Raw genomic sequence first — 17,056 nt, 5'->3', positions numbered from 1 at the left:
GGTGGTCTTCAGGTGTCAGGTAAGAGCAGAACTGGTTCCCAACAACAAAGGGTGAGGAAGTCTCACTATCCCCAGATTTACCTCATAATGCTTCACTACCAGCTTCTCCAGGGATTACCACCCCTTCCCACCTGCCCTGTATTCACTTACATCCTCTCCCTTGCCTTCCCACCATCTGTATCTGTCATGTAATGCTCCCATGGCAGCTCCTGTCTCTTGAATAAGTCAGACAATGGGATTGCTACTGAAGGATCTCTATTCAGCATATGGTTAAGTGATCATGAACTTGCTGACATATAGCAACTGTGTTGGAGAGTCTCAGAAAGAATTACATAACCGAACCCTGTTTTGTTTTGTTTTTTTTTTTTTTGAAGGACAACAAATATTTTTCTATTGTATGACCTGAGAATGTCATGATTCTAGATATGCAATTTTTTAAACAATGATCTTTATCATAGAAGAACTCTGATATGGGGACTAAGAGCCCAAGTCTTTTGAAAATTCAGTCATCAGTGAATTGTGCTGATCAAATTATCATTAATGGCTCTACAGCCTTTTCCTGAATCATTTCTGGTGTCCCAAAGTCTGCCCTCTGTGCTCCTTTTCTTCTTCTAGATTGGATTCCCTTCTAAGGGGAAATTAATGGAGAGCCTGCTTCCCCCTCTCTCTCTACCTGTCTCTCTGCCTACTTATGATCTCTGTCTGTCAAATAAATAAATAAACAAAATCTTTTAAAAAATAAATAAATTGCCAAATGTTATCTCTAAAAAAATAATATGGAACTTTGATCCAGATTGTAAAAATTACAGGGATTTGAATCTTTTCTCAAGCTCTAACTCACATTCTTTTGAAAGGACATCAATTCATATGTAGATATAGAATGTATAGACAGATATAGATATCTAAGTATATTATGCACTTGGGTGGAGTTGTTTCTATCTCTCTTGTCTTTCATACAAGCCCTTGATAACAATATACTGGATAGAGTTTGACTATTTGCTGGTACAGACTAACAGTTTCTGACTCAAATAGTGGGGGAAAAAAATAGAGTTCTAAGGATTACCTGCAATTTGGGATAGGGAGAGATTTATGAAAATCTGATTGATGGTCAATTTGCAAACAAAATAAACAAATATTATTATTGTGTCCACAGGTCCAGCAGTTGATTCCCTTACTCAGATGATCTGGTGGTTCTAATGCATTTGACCTGGTATACACCTAATCTCTTCTTGTGGACTAGTGCTTGGGGATGTCCTCCCTCAAAACAGTGATGTGCATCAATGATCAAGTCTTTTTTCCATCAATAATACAGGTGAAATGGATGATATGACCTTAGACTTTGGCCAGTATCAGAGAGACTCACTATGACGACTTCGGATTAAAAAAGGAGTAGAGAAGAAGAATAGAATACCATTGACTGAGATACTCCTTTCATTTGGTTCTGAAGACCCAAAAACATTATGTCCATCTCCAATATTACAGTCTTCCTGCCTTCTGTGTTGACCCTAATAGGGATCCCAGGCCTAGAGTCTGTGCAGTGCTGGATCGGGATTCCATTCTGTGCCATGTATCTCTTTGCTTTGATTGGAAATTCTGTGCTTCTGATCATTATCATTTCAGAGCATAGCCTCCATGAACCCATGTATATTTTCCTAGGCATGCTAGGAGTCACAGATATTGTACTTGGCACAAGCATTGTGCCCAAGATGCTTGGCATTTTCTGGTTTCATGTGCCAGAGATTTATTTTGATTCTTGCTTGCTTCAAATGGGGTTCATCCACATTTTTGAGTGCATCGAGTCAGGCATCCTCCTGGCCATGGCTATGGACCGTTATGTGGCCATCTGTTATCCACTAAGATATACTGCCATCTTCACCCACCAGCTGGTCACCCAAATAGGGGCTGTGGTAACACTTAGAGCTGCCATTCTGGTAGCCCCATCTTTAGTACTGATAAAATGTCGTCTTCAGTTTTACCATACAACCATCATCTCCCATTCCTACTGTGAACATATGGCCATTGTGAAGCTGGCTGCAGAAAATGTGCAGGTCCACAAAATCTATGGCTTGTTTGTGGCATTCACTGTTGCAGGATTTGACATGATATTCATCACTTTGTCCTACATACAAATATTTATCACAGTTTTTCGTTTGCCCCAGAAGGAGGCTCGGTGGAAAGCATTCAATACCTGCATCGCCCACATCTGTGTCTTTCTCCAGCTCTACTTCCTTGCCTTCTTCTCCTTCTTCACACATAGGTTTGGTGCTCACGTTCCCCCTTATATCCATATCCTCTTTTCTAGTCTCTACTTGCTGGTCCCCCCTTTTCTCAATCCACTTGTCTATGGTGCCAAGACCAAGCAGATCCGCATTCACATAGTAAAGATGTTGTGTTCATAAAATCTAATGGGATTATTACCTGCAGTCTTCTCCTTTATGCAATAGTAACAATTTCTCAAAACTAAATAAAATAACAAAAATGCATGTTAATTGTGATGCTTGAGTTTTCTATTTAATTGTTTTGTGAATTTTTCTGCCTTTTTAAAAAAAGATTTTATTTATTTGACAAAGAGAGAGAGATCACAAGTAGGCAGAGCAGCAGGCAGAGAGAGGGGAAAGCAGGCTCCCAGCTGAGCAGAGAGCTAGATGGAGGGCTCAATCCCAGGACCCTGAGATCATGACCTGAGCTGAAGGCAGAGGTTTAACCCACTGAGTCACCCAGGTGCCCCTTTTCCTGCTTTTTAAATGTTTGTCACATCATAGCCCATGACATCTATCAGTCATGGAATTTAGATTCTACTGAGTAATGAGATTGAGAAATGTGGAAGGAGCAAAATAGTGAACATGTACAATTTCCCCTTTTCTTTATTTTTAGTTCCCAATTAAACTTGCTTCTTTAAGTATCCTTCTCCAGAAGGATTACAAATATGTGTCTCTCAATGAATTTAAATGCACCCAGGACTCATTGGCTAGATTGAGGATAGAGGAGCTCTTGGCTCCTCTGGGCTGGAGATTGGGAGGCCGCCATTTTCATTCCCGTCCTCCAGAACTCTATGGAAATCATTCAGGGAACAAAAACTCACAAAAGCGAACCCGAGCGGATTACTTAGCCTGGCCCCTGGTAAGGGCCATGCAATTCTGCCTCAGGCAAAGACACTTGAGAATCACTACAACAGGCCCCTCCCCCAGAAGATCAACAAGAAATCTAGCCAAGACCAAGTCCACTTAACAAGGAAAATAGCAGAATTCCAGAGGAGGAGAAAGCAAAGCATGGAATTCATGGCTTTCTCCCCATGATTCTTTAGTCCTGCAGTTAATCATTTTTTTAAATTTTATTTTCTTTCTATTGCTTAATTTTTTTAAACTTTTACCCTTTCCTCTTTTAACGTTTTTTAACTAGTTTATCTTAACAATACCTTTCATAAAAAAAAAATCTTTTTTGAACGTTCATTCTTATAGCCATGTTTTATCCTTCATTGTATCTACCTTTATTTTTTGTATACACATAGGGATTTTTCTTCTAAAAAATTTGGGGTACTTCTTCTAATAGACCAAAATATACCCTAAATCTAGGTCTGGGCTTGTTCTAATCTCCAGCCAGAGCAAATTCTCTCCACTTTCTTTTTCTTTATTTTCCCAACCAACTTACTTTATCAACTCCTTTTTTAAAAGTTAAAAAAAAAAAAAGTTTTCATCTTTATAGGCATATTCCATCCCTTTTTGTGTTTACCCTTATATATGGTTTTCATTCTTTAAAATTTTGGGAGGTAGTTTCTTCTAAGAGACCAAATACTCCCAAAATTAAGGGAGTGACCCTGTTCTAGTCACCAGTCTAATACATACATATATATATATTTTTTCTTTTCTATGTTTTTTTCTTTATTAGTTTTACTTTTTCAATTTTTTTTCTCTGAACTTCCTTTTATCCCCTTTCTCCCCAGCACAATTTGGGGTCTCGTCTGATTTGGTTAAAGCACATTTTCCAGGGGTCTTTGCCACCCTTTTAGTGTTTTATTTGCTCCCTCATATTTTCTTATCTGGACAAAATGACAAGGCAGAAAAATTAACCACACAAAAAAAAAAAAGAACAAAAGGCAATTCCAAAGGCTAGGGACCTAATCAATACAGACATTAGTAATATGTCAGATCTAGAGTTCAGAATGACGATTCTCAAGGTTCTAGCCAGGCTCGAAAAAGGCATGGAAGATATTAGAGAAACCCTCTCTGAAGATATAAAAGCCCTTTCTGGAGAAATAAAAGAACTAAAATATAACCAAGTTGAAATCAAAAAAACTATTAATGAGGTGCAATAAAAAAATGGAGGCTCTGACTGCTAGGATAAATGAGGCAGAAGAAAGAATTAGTGATATAGAAGACCAAATGACAGAGAATAAAGAAGCTGAGCAAAAGAGGGACAAACAAATACTGGACCACGAGGGGAGAATTCGAGAGATAAGTGACACCGTAAGACAAAACTACATTAGAATAATTGGGATTCCAGAAGAAGAAGAAAGAGAGAGGGGAGCAAAAGGTATATTGCAGAGAATTATTGGAGAGAATTTCCCCAATATGGCAAAGGGAACAAGCATCAAAATCCAGGAGATGCAGAGAACCCCCCTCAAAATCAATAAGAATAGGTCCACACCCTGTCACCTAATAGTCAAATTTACAAGTCTTAGTGACAAAGAGAAAATCCTGAAAGCAGCCCGGGAAAAGAAGTCTGTAACATACAATGGTAAAAATATTAGATTGGCAGCAGACTTATCCACAGAGACCTGGCAGGCAAGAAAGAGCTGGCATGATATATTCAGAGCACTAAATGAGAAAAACATGCAGCCAAGAATACTAAATCCAGCTAGACTATCATTGAAAATAGAAGGGGAGATTAAAAGCTTCCAGGACAAACAAAAACTGAAAGAATTTGCAAACACCAAACCAGCTCTACAGGAAATATTGAAAGGGGTCCTCTAAGCAAAGAGAGACCCAAAAAGTAGTAAATTGGAAAGGAACAGAGAAAATATACAGTAATAGTCACATTACAGGCAATACAATGGCACTAAATTCTTATCTCTCAATAGTTACCCTGAATGTTAATGGGCTAAATGCCCCAATCAAAAGACACAGGGTATCAGAATGGATAAAAAACCAAAACCCATCATATGTTGCCTACAAGATACTCATTTTAAACCTGAAGACACCTCCAGATTTAAAGTGAGGGGGTGGAAAAGAATTTACCATGCTAATGGACATCAGAAGAAAGCAGGAGTGGCAATCCTTATATCAGATTAACTTGATTTTAAGCCAAAGACTATAATAAGAGATGAGGAAGGACACTATATCATGCTCAAAGGGTCTGTCCAACAAGAAGATCTAACAATTTTAAATATCTATGCCCCTAACGTTGGAGCAGCCAACTATATAAACCAATTAATACCAAAATCAAAGAAACACATCGACAATAATACAATAATAGTAGGGGACTTTAACACTCCCCTCACTGAAGTGGACAGATCATCCAAGCAAAAGATCAATAAGGAAATAAAGGCCTTAAATGACTCACTGGAGCAGATGGACATCGTGGATATATTCAGAACATTCCATCCCAAAGCAACAGAATACACATTCTTCTCTAGTGCACATGGAACATTCTCCACAATAGATCACATCCTGGGCCCTAAATCAGGTCTCAACCGGTATCAAAAGATTGGGATCATTCCCTGCATATTTTCAGACCACAATGCTCTGAAGCCAGAACTCAATCAGAATAGGAAATTTGGAAAGAACCCAAATACATGGAGACTAAACAGCATCCTTCTACAGAATGAATGGGTCATCCAGGAAATTAAAGAGGAATTGAAAAAAAATTCATGGAAACAAAGGATAATGAAAACACAATGGTTCAAAATCTGTGGGACACAGCAAAGGCAGTCCTGAGAGGAAAATATATAGCAATACAAGCCTTTCTTAAGAAACAAGAACAAGAAAGGTCTCAGGTACACAACCTAACCCTACACCTAAAGGAGCTGGAGAAAGAACAACAAAGAAAGCCTAAACCCAGCAGGAGAAGAGAAATCATAAAGATCAGAGCAGAAATCAATGAAATAGAAACCAAAAAACAATAGAACAAATCAATGAAACTAGGAGCTGGTTCTCTGAAAGAATTAATAAGATTGATAAACCCCTGGCCAGACATATCAAAAAGAAAAGAGAAAGGACCCAAATAAATTAAATCATGAATGAAAGAGAAAAGATCAAAACCAACACCAAAGAAATACAATTATAAGAACATACTATGAGCAACTCTACGCCAACAAATTTGACAATCTGGAAGAAATGGATGCATTCCTAGAGACATATAAACTACCACATCTGGGCCAGGAAGAAATAGAAAACCTGAACAGACCCATAACCAGTAAAGAGATTGAAACAGTCATCAAAAATCTCCAAACAAACAAAAGCCCAGGGCCAGATGGTTTCTCAGGGGAATTCTACCAAACATTTAAAGAAGAATAATCCCTATTCTCCTGAAACTGTTCCAAAAAATAGAAATGGAAGGAAAACTTCCAAACTCATTTTATGAGGCCAGCATCACCTCGATCCCAAATCCAGACAAGCATCCCATCAAAAACAAGAATTATAGACCAATATCCTTGATGACCACAGATGCGAAAATTCTCACCAAAATACTAGCCAATAGGATTCAACAGTACATTACGAGGATTATTCACCACGACCTAGTGGGATTTATTCAAGGGCTGCAAGGTTGGTTCAGCATCCGCAAATCAATCAATGTGATACAATACATTAATAAAAGAAAGAAGAAGAACCATATGATACTCTCAATAGATGCTGAAAAAGCATTTGACAAAGTACAGCATCCCTTCCTGATCAAAACTCTTCAAAGTGTAGGGAAAGAGGGCACATACCTCAATATTATCAAAGCCATCTATGAAAAACCCACCGCAAATATCATTGTCAATGGAGAAAAACTGAAAGCTTTTCCGCTAAGGTCAGGAACATGGCAGGGATGTCCGTTATCACCACTGCTATTCATCATAGTACTAGAAGTCCTAGCCTCAACAATCAGACAACAAAAGGAAATTAAAGGCATCCAAATCGGCAAAGAAGTCAAACTATCACCTTTGCAGATGATATGAAGCTATATGTGGAAAACCCAAAAGACTCCACACCAAAACTGCTAGAACTTGTACAGGAATTCAGTAAAGTGTCAGGATGTAAAATCAATGCACGGATATCAGTTGCATTTCTCTACACCAACAACAAGACAGAAGAAAGAGAAATTAAGGAGTCAGTCCCATTTACAATTGTACCCAAAACTATAAGATACCTAGGAATAAACCTAACCAAAGAGACTAAGAATCTATACACAGAAAACTATAAAGTACTCATGAAAGAAATTGAGGAAGACACAAAGAAATGGAAAAATGTTCCATGCTCCTGGATTGGAAGAATAAATATTGTGAAAATGTCTATGCTACCTAAAGCAATCTTCACATTTAATGCAATCCCTATCAAAATCCCTCCCATTTTTTTCAAAGAAATGGAACAAATAATCCTAAAATTTATATGGAACCAGAAAAGACCTCCAATAGCCAAAGGAATATTGAAAAAGAAAGCCAGAGTTGGTGGCATCACAATTCTGGACTTCAAGCTCTATTACAAAGCTGTCATCATCAAGACATCATGGTAGTGGCACAAAAACAGACACATATATCAATGGAGCACAATAGAGAGTCCAGAAATAGACCCTCAACTCTATGGTCAACTAATCTTCGACAAAGTAGGATAGAATGTCCAATGGAAAAAAGACAGCCTCTTCAACAAATGGTGTTGGGCAAATTGGACAACCACATGCAGAAAAATGAAATTGGACCATTTCCTTACACCACACATGAAAATAGACTCAAAATGGATGAAGGACCTCAATGTGAGGAAGGAATCCATCAAAATCCTTGAGGAGAATAGAGGCAGCAACCTCTTTGACCTCAGCCACAGCAACATCTTCCTAGGAACATCACCAAAGGCAAGGGAAGCAATGGCAAAAATGAACTATTGGGATTTCATCAAGATCAAAAGCTTTTGCACAGCAAAGGAAACAGTTCACAAAACCAAAAGACAACTGACAGAATAGGAGAAGATATTTGCAAATGACATATCAGATAAAGGGCTAGTATCCAAAATCTATAAAGAACTTAGCAAACTCAACACCCAATGAACAAATAATCCAATCAAGAAATGGGCAGAAGACATGAACAGACATTCCTGCAAGGAAGACATCCAGATGGCCAACAGACACATGAAAAAGTGCTCCACATCACTTAGCATCAGGGAAATACAAATCAAAACCACAATGAGATATCACCTCACACCAGTGAGAATGGCTAAAATGAACAAGTCAGGAAATGACAGATGCTGGTGAAGATGCGGAGAGGGGAATCCTCCTACACTGTTGGTGGGAATGCAAGCTGGTGCAACCACTCTGGAAAACAGCATAGAGGTTCCTCAAAATGTTGAAAATAGAGCTACCCTATGGCCCAGCAATTGCACTACTGGGTATTTACCCTAAAGATACAAATGCAGTGATTTGAAGTGGCACATGCACCCAAATGTTTAAAGCAGCAATGTCTACAATAGCCAAACTATGGAAAGAACCTAGATGTCCATCAACAACAGATGAATGGATGAAGAAGAAGTGGTATATATATACAATGGAATACTATGCAGCCATAATAAGAAATGAAATCTTGCCATTTGCGACAACATGGATAGAACTAGAGGGTATCATGCTTACTGAAATAAGTCACTTGGAGAAAGAGAATTATTATATGATCCCCCTGATATGAGGAAGTGGAGATGCAATGTGGGGTTTGGGGAGTAGGAAAAGAATAAATGAAACAAGACGGGATCGGGAGGGAGACAGACCATAAGAGACATTTAATCTCAGAAAACAAACTGAGGGTTGCTGGGGGAAGGGGGTTCGAGAGAGGGTGGTGGGGTTATGGACATTGGGGAGGGTATGTGCTATGGTGAGTGCTGTGAAGTGTGTAAACCTGGTGATTCATAGACCTGTACCCTGGGGGCTAATAATACATTATATTTTTATAAAAAAAATTTAAAAAATTTAAAAAATGAGAGGAAAGTTTTTTTTTAAATTATTTCTATGGAAACAAAAAAAAAGAAGACTGAGTATATATATATATATATATATATATATATATAAATATATTTATAATGAGACATAGTCTTTAATTTTCAACATTTCTCTTGCCATTTAGGGCATTAAGACATAAAAATCATGAGAAATCCAGTGTTCCTACACATTACTACTTTTTCTACACTCTCACAATTTACTTCTTTATTCATTCATCAAGTGCTATAAAAAAATCCTGCATGATTTTTTTGTAGATTTTTTAATAAATATTTACATTCTCGAGTAAAGATCAGAAACATAAGGTGAATTTTGAGGTAGTGTTTACATTTTTTGAGTTTATAGATATTATGATTTCCTATTTCTGGAGAAAGAGGAGGAAGGGAAGGACAGAGAAGCAGTAGAGGCACCAATGGAATGTGGTTTAGCAAAGAGAATAAAGCACTGAAATTCAACTGAAAGCAGCAGTCTGTACAGTCATTTTTATTTTCTTTGTTTTTTTTTTCTTTATTTAGGGATTCTGATTCTTTTTTAATTTTTTAATTTTAATTTCAATTATATGTATGTTAGTTTCAGGTGTGCAATGTAGTAATTCAACACTTCCATGCATTACCGTGTACTCATTAGGGGACCTGAACTCCTTACTCCCCATCACCAGTTTCTTCTTCTTCTTTTTTTGTTTTTTAATAAAGATTTTATGTATGTATGTATGTATGTATTTATATGAGAGAGAGGGAGAGAGCACAGAAGCAGGGTGATGGGCAGAGGGGCAAGGGAGGGACAGGAAGAGAATCTCAAGCAGACTCCACTGAGCACAAAGTTCAATGTGGTTCTCCATCACAGGACTTTGAGATCATGACTTGAGCCAAAACCAAGAGTCTGAGGTTTAACCAGCTGAATCACCCAGGTGCCCATCCCCTTTGTTCTTTTGTTTTATTTCTTAATGAGTAGAATCATATGTCATTTGTCTTTCTCTGTAGGGAGTCAGACTCTTAATGAAGGACAAATAAATGGCTAGGAAGTAACAACATATCATGCCATGTAGATGATATTAAAGATTAAATATAGAATCAAAAACTTCACAGTACGGCTGTGTCTGTTGCAGAGGGAGCAGGTACAGTTAGAAGAACTAACTGACTTCTCCTTAGCCTCTTCCTGTACAGGAGGACAGAACTGGAAATTAACACATATGGTGTATGAACTCAAAATTTAATTAGTAATAACATTTCTGTCAACACCTGAAGATGATCATGGACATGAACTTCCATGAATAAATCTTAATTCTACAAATAACTATAAGTCCATGTCATATCCACCAGTTTTCTAGGTCCCTTTATGAAGACCTTACTGATTTAATATGGCAGTATGTATTTTTTTATTGCTGACCAAGCTGTTCTTCTCCACAAGAGAGATGAGAGAGCAAGAGCATTAAGGAAGAGAGTGATTCTGGTGGCCACACTGAAGGCATCCAAAATTCCCTTGATTAAAAACAAAAAACAAAAAACACCACTATCAATCTATGAAAAGACATGGAAGAACCTTCAATGTATATTTCTACATGAAAGAAGCCATCCTGAAAAGGTTAATTAGTTACAAGATTGCAAGGACATGACTTTCCAGTAAAGGCAAGACTACAAAAATAGTATAAAGATCAGTGTAATCAGGGGTTCAGGAAGAGGGAGGGAGACATGAATGGGGGGAGCACAGGGAGTTTATAGGATAACAAAGGTGTTCTTTGTGATACTCTAATGGTGGGTACATGACATTATGTACAGGTAACCTCTGGTTTTCCAAAGTTCAAGTTATGCCATTTAGCTCTCATGAAAGACCTACATTAGTACCTGTTTTCAGCACCTGAAAGAAATCTGAAGAATATTTCCACTTTTATAAAAGAGGTGAAAATCAAAACTAGCTTTCAGTGTGTGTTTTGCATTGATCCATTGCAGAGGCAGCGAGAGCAGCCCCACCAAGCTCCTCTCCCAGGAAGAACACTCCACATCACTGTATCAAAACCCTGTAGTTTCACACAGTGTCAGTGAGCATCTGTGCTTTATCCTGATTGATTTTGAACATCTGTTCATAAGATATGTCCCAAAGTATCAGCAAACTCTAAGAGCAGTTATTTTGGGGGTCTGGGAATGCTCAACAAATTTTCCATGTGAATTCATGTTGATTGCTTCTTTGTTTGGTGCCATAATGACTCAGGAAAGGTTTAATAAGAATGCTCTACTTTTACATAGTGGGCAGAAACCATGTACTTGTCAGAAGCATAGAACTGAAAACAGAGTGATCCCTAATGTAAACTGTGGACTTTGGTTAATAATAACACATCAATACTGGTTCAGTTGTTTAACAAAATCTAACATGCACTCATTGAATTTTAATATAACATGGGAGCCAAGAGGACATACTAGTAGCTTTGAAAGAAAAATGAATAAGGCAGTAAAAAACAGGGGCACTGGGGTGGCTCAGTCAGTTAAGTGCTGACCTTTGGCTCAGGTTGTGATCTTGGGGACCTGGAATCAAGCCCTACTTCTGGATCTCTGCTCAGTGGGGAATCTACTTCTCCCTCTCCCTCTGTTTGCACTCCCTCTCTCTCAAATAAATAAATAAACAAATAATCTTTAAAAAAAAAAAAAGGCAGTCACATACAGCCAATACCTGAATGTCTAGAAACAGAATGGCACTGATTGTCACAGCAATGTGGGAATCTGGAAGATAGCATAAAGTCCCTTCACAATGTTGAGGGAAACTACTGGGCTCCTGATGATAATGGTAGTAACTTTCATGTAAATATGGCCACAGACTTCTTTCCTTTCCTCAATTTCTGAGGAGCAAGAAGAAGAGCAAACGTAACAAGCCATGTTTTCATGTGTAGGGAAATAAGCAAAATCAAACAGAAGCCCCACCAGAAAAAGACCGTCTAGGGATAGAAGGTTGGGGAGCAGTAGTTTACTGTTAGTGAGACAGTGGAAACACCAGCCCCTCAATACACATGCAAAAAAAGAGTCCACCCCATGGTGTAAAAGAGTGAAAACATACATGTTGAGTCAGACATTCCTCAAGAGGGGAAATTAAAGGAAGAATTGTGGTCCAGGGAAACAGGCTTAAAAACAGTCTTAAGAAATTGTTGATTTTGTGGCAGGACAAACAATGACAGAAATGGGTATCAGGGGTGCCTGGGTGGTGTGGTCCATTAGGCATGTGAATCTTGATTTTGGCTGAGGTCCTGAACTCAGGGTTGAGATGGAGCCCTGAGTTAGGTTCTGTACTCAGCAGGGAGTATGCTTGAAGATTCTCCCTCCTTCTCCCTTAGACCCTCTCCTGCTCATGTAATCCCCCTGTTGTTTCTGAAATAAATAAATAAACATATAATTCTTTTTTTTTTTTTTTTAAGAAATGTATGTCAGTTAATGTAGACAATAAGCTTGTAAACCACCTTATTCTACTAGAATCCCTGACCCTTTTATAAAGAACTGTGTTTGACATTCCTGGAGACCATGAGACATTTCCAATGAAGAGTTTCTATAGAAGATATATAATTAAAATAAAAATGTTCCTGCTAATAAACCTTTCATCCCCCCCACCCAAAAACACATACACACAACCACACACACATGTATCATAGAGAAAGTAGATTATCTCTCTCGAATTTATCTTTAGGAATAATATGTAGATATGGGCATAAAATAAGAAAATAAAGACAGAACAGAAATAGACAAGAAATAAATCCCATGTTTTAAGAACTGCTTAAAGTCAAAATCATTTCAGAAATATTTACTACATTTTCATTCTTTCTGCTGTGTAACAAACCACCTCAAAACACATTGCCTCAAATAACAATGATTTATCCTTTCTCACAATTCTGTGGGTCAACAATCCAGGCTGGGCTTGACTGTATGGTTCTCTTTCCTTGAGGAATAGGCTGTGGTCACTCGGGGGGGGGCAGCATTTGGCTTGGAACTCCACTGAGTTGCAAGGTCCACAGATTCCTTTCCCATGCCTGGTGCCTTTGTGCTCATGTACATAGTCATACTCTCCCCATGGGGATAGCTTCTTCATGTTATTGGTTTAACTCCAGTGTGGTCCTACTCCTAACACAGGTGACAGGCTTTGAACAAGAAACAAGGTCGAAGTTCCCAGACTTACTTACTAACTTTGGCTCAGTAACCTGAAAACATCACCATCATTCTCGCTACTTAATTGGTCAAAACAACTGTCATCCCAGGTTCAAGGGGAGGAGACACGGGCTTGCCTTCGAATGATAGCAGAGGCATGCACCCATCAAAAAGGGTGTGATTACAGTCAGCTTCTCAGATTACCTTCCACAGTGTCCAAATATTGTAATAGGAATTCACAAAGAATAATAAGCAAGAGAGAAGAAAGTAGTGTAAAGGTCATTGATAGAGAAAAGACAAAAAATATTTATACATACATGTATGAAAGCATTCTCTGAAAAGTAATAAGAGCAAAACCAAACAATAAAACCAAACTGAAACTAAGGTTATAATTATATCCTTTGTAAAAAACAAACAAACAAACAAACACAGATAATCCCAATGCACTTAGAGAAGAGTTATAAAGACTGATAAAGTTAAAAAAAAAAAAAGAAATAGAAAAAAAAGTCCAACAGAGAACATAAAAATCTACATAAAAATCCAAATAAGCTGGGTTATAGACATTAAGGAACACTAGCTCTGAAACTATTGATGTAGTATATTTTGCCCAAATTGAATTTAAATTAAGAAATCCAAATAAGTGTTCACTTCGGCAGCACATATACTAAAATTGGAACGATACAGAGAAGATTAGCATGGCCCCTGCGCAAGGATGACACACAAATTCGTGAAGCGTTCCATATTTTTGATGCAACATGGGGGGTTAAGGGGGTAGGAGAAGAGTAAATGAAACAAGATGGGATTGGGAAGGAGATAAACCATAAGTGACTCTTAATCTCACAAAACAAACTGAGGGTTGATGGAGGGAGGGGGGTTGGGGGGGTGGGGTTATGGACATTGGGGAGGGTATGTGCTATGGTGAGTGCTGTGAAGTCTGTAAACCTGGCGATTCACAGACCTGTACCCCTGGGGATAAAAATATATGTTTATAAAAAATAAAATAAAATAAATAAATAAATAACTCTGAAAAAAAAAAAAAAAACGAAATCCAAATAAATCTCTATAGTAGCTAAGGACATTCCTTGACCCTTCTGTTGCTAATTCTACCAGGTGACCCTTGGAAGAGAAAGAAAGCCAAGGAGCCTTAAAATTTCAGATAAATAAGAGGCCAGAATTCAGTATTATCAGCCTTCTAAAAAGCATACAATGCTTCCACATGTGGCCTTGACCATCTTCATTTGCAGATGGCTCCATGGGAACGGGCTGTGATGGCACTAGCAGGAGTCTCTGCCACACAAAGGAGAACTGCATGTTTAATGGCAAGTGTGTGTTAACCTGGGTGTGTGAGAGTGCTGTGCAGAGGACAACCTGCACACGCAGTATATGGGAAGGGTGGGGTGGGGGCGCTTCTCCCTGAAGCCAACCTGGGCCCTCTCCTTCCAGAAGTGAGTGGAGTTCAGTCCTCTGGGTTTGACAATCTTGAGCCCAAGAGATGCCCAGAGGAGGTATAAATACCCAGATCCCCATTTCTTCACCATGTTGTGAACATCATATGTCTTTTTTTTTTTATCTCAACTAGTTAAATATCTTCCCGATCCTAGAAAATATAGGTAAGAAGATGATTTTTGTTCAGCAAGGACATGTAGAAAAAAGACTTCAGAAGAAAAGGAGAGGAAAGGAAAGCAATAAAAAGGAAGAAAATCTTAGGAACCACAGAAGCTGCTCAGTCTTCCTTGATCTTGAGTTTCTCTCAACCCTGACCCCTGAGGTACTGTGTGGCTGTGACTGGACTGCCTGGTCAATTGTAATGACTCTTTGGGGTCTCTTCCTAAATGGATTGTCTGCAAAGTGCACAAGTATATAGTTTTCTTTCTGAATATGTTTGTACAGTGGTTGTTTATCTTTGATATGTGGCTCTGAATGTTGGGTAGACATGCACCAAATTTGTAGTAAGGCCCAGTAATAGGATAGGGCTCAGGAGATAAACAAGCCTAATAGTTAAAGACCATGTATATGTGTCTACACACAAACCCATGCATGCCTTTTTTCCAAAGAGTTCACTGGATATTCACCATATAGCAGGCGCTGAGCTTAGCACAGAGTAAGAAGCTGAGGCTCCCTATACAACAATGATGTTACACTAGCGCTCGGGCAAGAATAAAACTCCTTTTCTAAGTCCATTACATTCCCTGTGCTGAACTGCCTATAGCTTATAAAACTAACATAACAAATTAGAGGTGAAAATTACAGTGGGTGTTGTGTGTCTAGTGTGAGATGGTAAGTCTTGGCCTTTGTGGTTAATCTAAACCAGTCTTTTTAAAAAATAAATATTTATTTTATGTATTTTAAATTGGAAGACTAACCCTTGAATTAGGACATTTTTAGTGGTAATGCTTTGAGAATTTGACTCAGCCAGTATTTAAATCCAATCTATGGGCCCAGAGTTACACTGTCCCTACTCACCACACACTGCCTCCATGCACGCATTCATGATTCAGTCAGAATGGGCCAATAGGAATATTGTGAAGAAATGCTTCAGGGAGCCCCAGAGCTGTAAGTTAGGTAGCTGCAGGCGATAATACTGTGCCCAAACAAAACCAAATAAAATAAACCAGATCACTGGTGTCCCAAAAGATCAGAAGAACATCTGCAAAATTTGTTTTGTTTCTCTTCAACCTATATTTTTCTGTTTCTTTCAACACTTAGACTCTCCTCTCCCCTATCCCTGATGTCCTTATGAAGCCCCATACACTACACATCCCCTCACCATAGCTTCACTTGATTCACATACATGGCTCTGGCATAGGTCTGGGCTAGGCACACTCCCACATTAACTTTTTCTCTCATGCTATGAACCCTGGTATCCCATTTAAAAGAAATTTTCAAAGATTAATTTTAGCTCTATGTGAAATGGTTAAATTATTGATATATGTAATAAAAGGAGATAGGACACTTAAGCATCTCCACATTTTCTTATAGTATTTTCAAAGAATCATGTATCAATAAGGAAAGGCCTAATGGGGTCACCATTTATGTATTATATATTCTAAACTCTATCAAAACACAAGGTGCAATGGACTACTGAGAACAAACTAGTGGCTGCCAGAGGGGCAGGGGGCAGAGATGGGTACAATGTGTGAAGGATACTGGGAGATAGAAGCTTCCAGTTGTGGAATTAATAAGTCACAGGAATAAAAGGCAAACATAGGGAATATAGTACTGGTATTGCAAAGGCATTGCATGGTGACCTACAAGAAATAGCCTTATGGCCAGTAGAACAAAGCATATAGACTTGTCCAATCATGGTATGTGGTAAAGTGAAACTAATGGAATATTGTATGTAAATTATACTTCAATTTAAAAAAAAAAAAAGAAGAAAAAGAAATGGCATCGACACATTTCAATCCTGTGACATGAAGTGCCAGTATATTGACCACTTAATGAAAAATAAAAGTATAGAGTGGGAGTCAAGATGGCGGAGAAGTAGCAGCTGAGACTACTTCAGGTTGCAGGAGATCAGCTAGATAGCTTATCTAAAGATTGCAAACACCTACAAATCCAACGGGAGATCAAAGAGAAGAAGAACAGCAATTCTAGAAACAGAAAATCAACCACTTTCTGAAAGGTAGGACTGGCGGAGAAGTGAATCCAAAACGACGGGAAGATAGACCGTGGGGGAGGGGCCGGCTCCCGGCAAGCGGCGGAGCAATGGAGCACAAAATCAGGACTTTTAAAAGTCTGTTCCGCTGAGGGACATAGCTCCAGAGGCT

General features: G+C 38.4%; 1 protein-coding gene and 1 non-coding gene across 2 annotated transcripts; both read left to right on the top strand.

The window, feature by feature from the left end:
• Positions 1 to 1,460: 1,460 nt before the first annotated feature.
• On the top strand, positions 1,461 to 2,399 carry LOC116865358 (olfactory receptor 52A1-like). The gene has a single exon (XM_032853628.1). The coding sequence runs from the start codon at positions 1,461 to 1,463 to the stop codon at positions 2,397 to 2,399; it is 939 nt and encodes a 312-aa protein (XP_032709519.1).
• An 11,527-nt stretch (positions 2,400 to 13,926) lies between these two features.
• Positions 13,927 to 14,033, top strand: LOC116865459. The gene has a single exon (XR_004382190.1). It is a non-coding gene; the product is annotated as a U6 spliceosomal RNA (small nuclear RNA).
• The last annotated feature ends 3,023 nt before the right edge of the window (positions 14,034 to 17,056 follow it).

This window comes from Lontra canadensis, unplaced genomic scaffold (genome assembly GCF_010015895.1).
Source record: "Lontra canadensis isolate GAN:19392208 unplaced genomic scaffold, GSC_riverotter_1.0 scaffold7, whole genome shotgun sequence".
NCBI classification, from domain to species: Eukaryota; Metazoa; Chordata; class Mammalia; order Carnivora; family Mustelidae; genus Lontra; species Lontra canadensis.
Note: the sequence above shows the minus strand (reverse complement) of the source record. Positions and strands in the feature narration are given on the sequence as shown.

What these genes read in the sequence shown, in the direction of transcription:
- LOC116865358 (XM_032853628.1), top strand. Translation starts at nt 1,461, where the DNA reads ATGTCCATCTCCAATATTACAGTCTTCCTGCCTTCTGTGTTGACCCTA.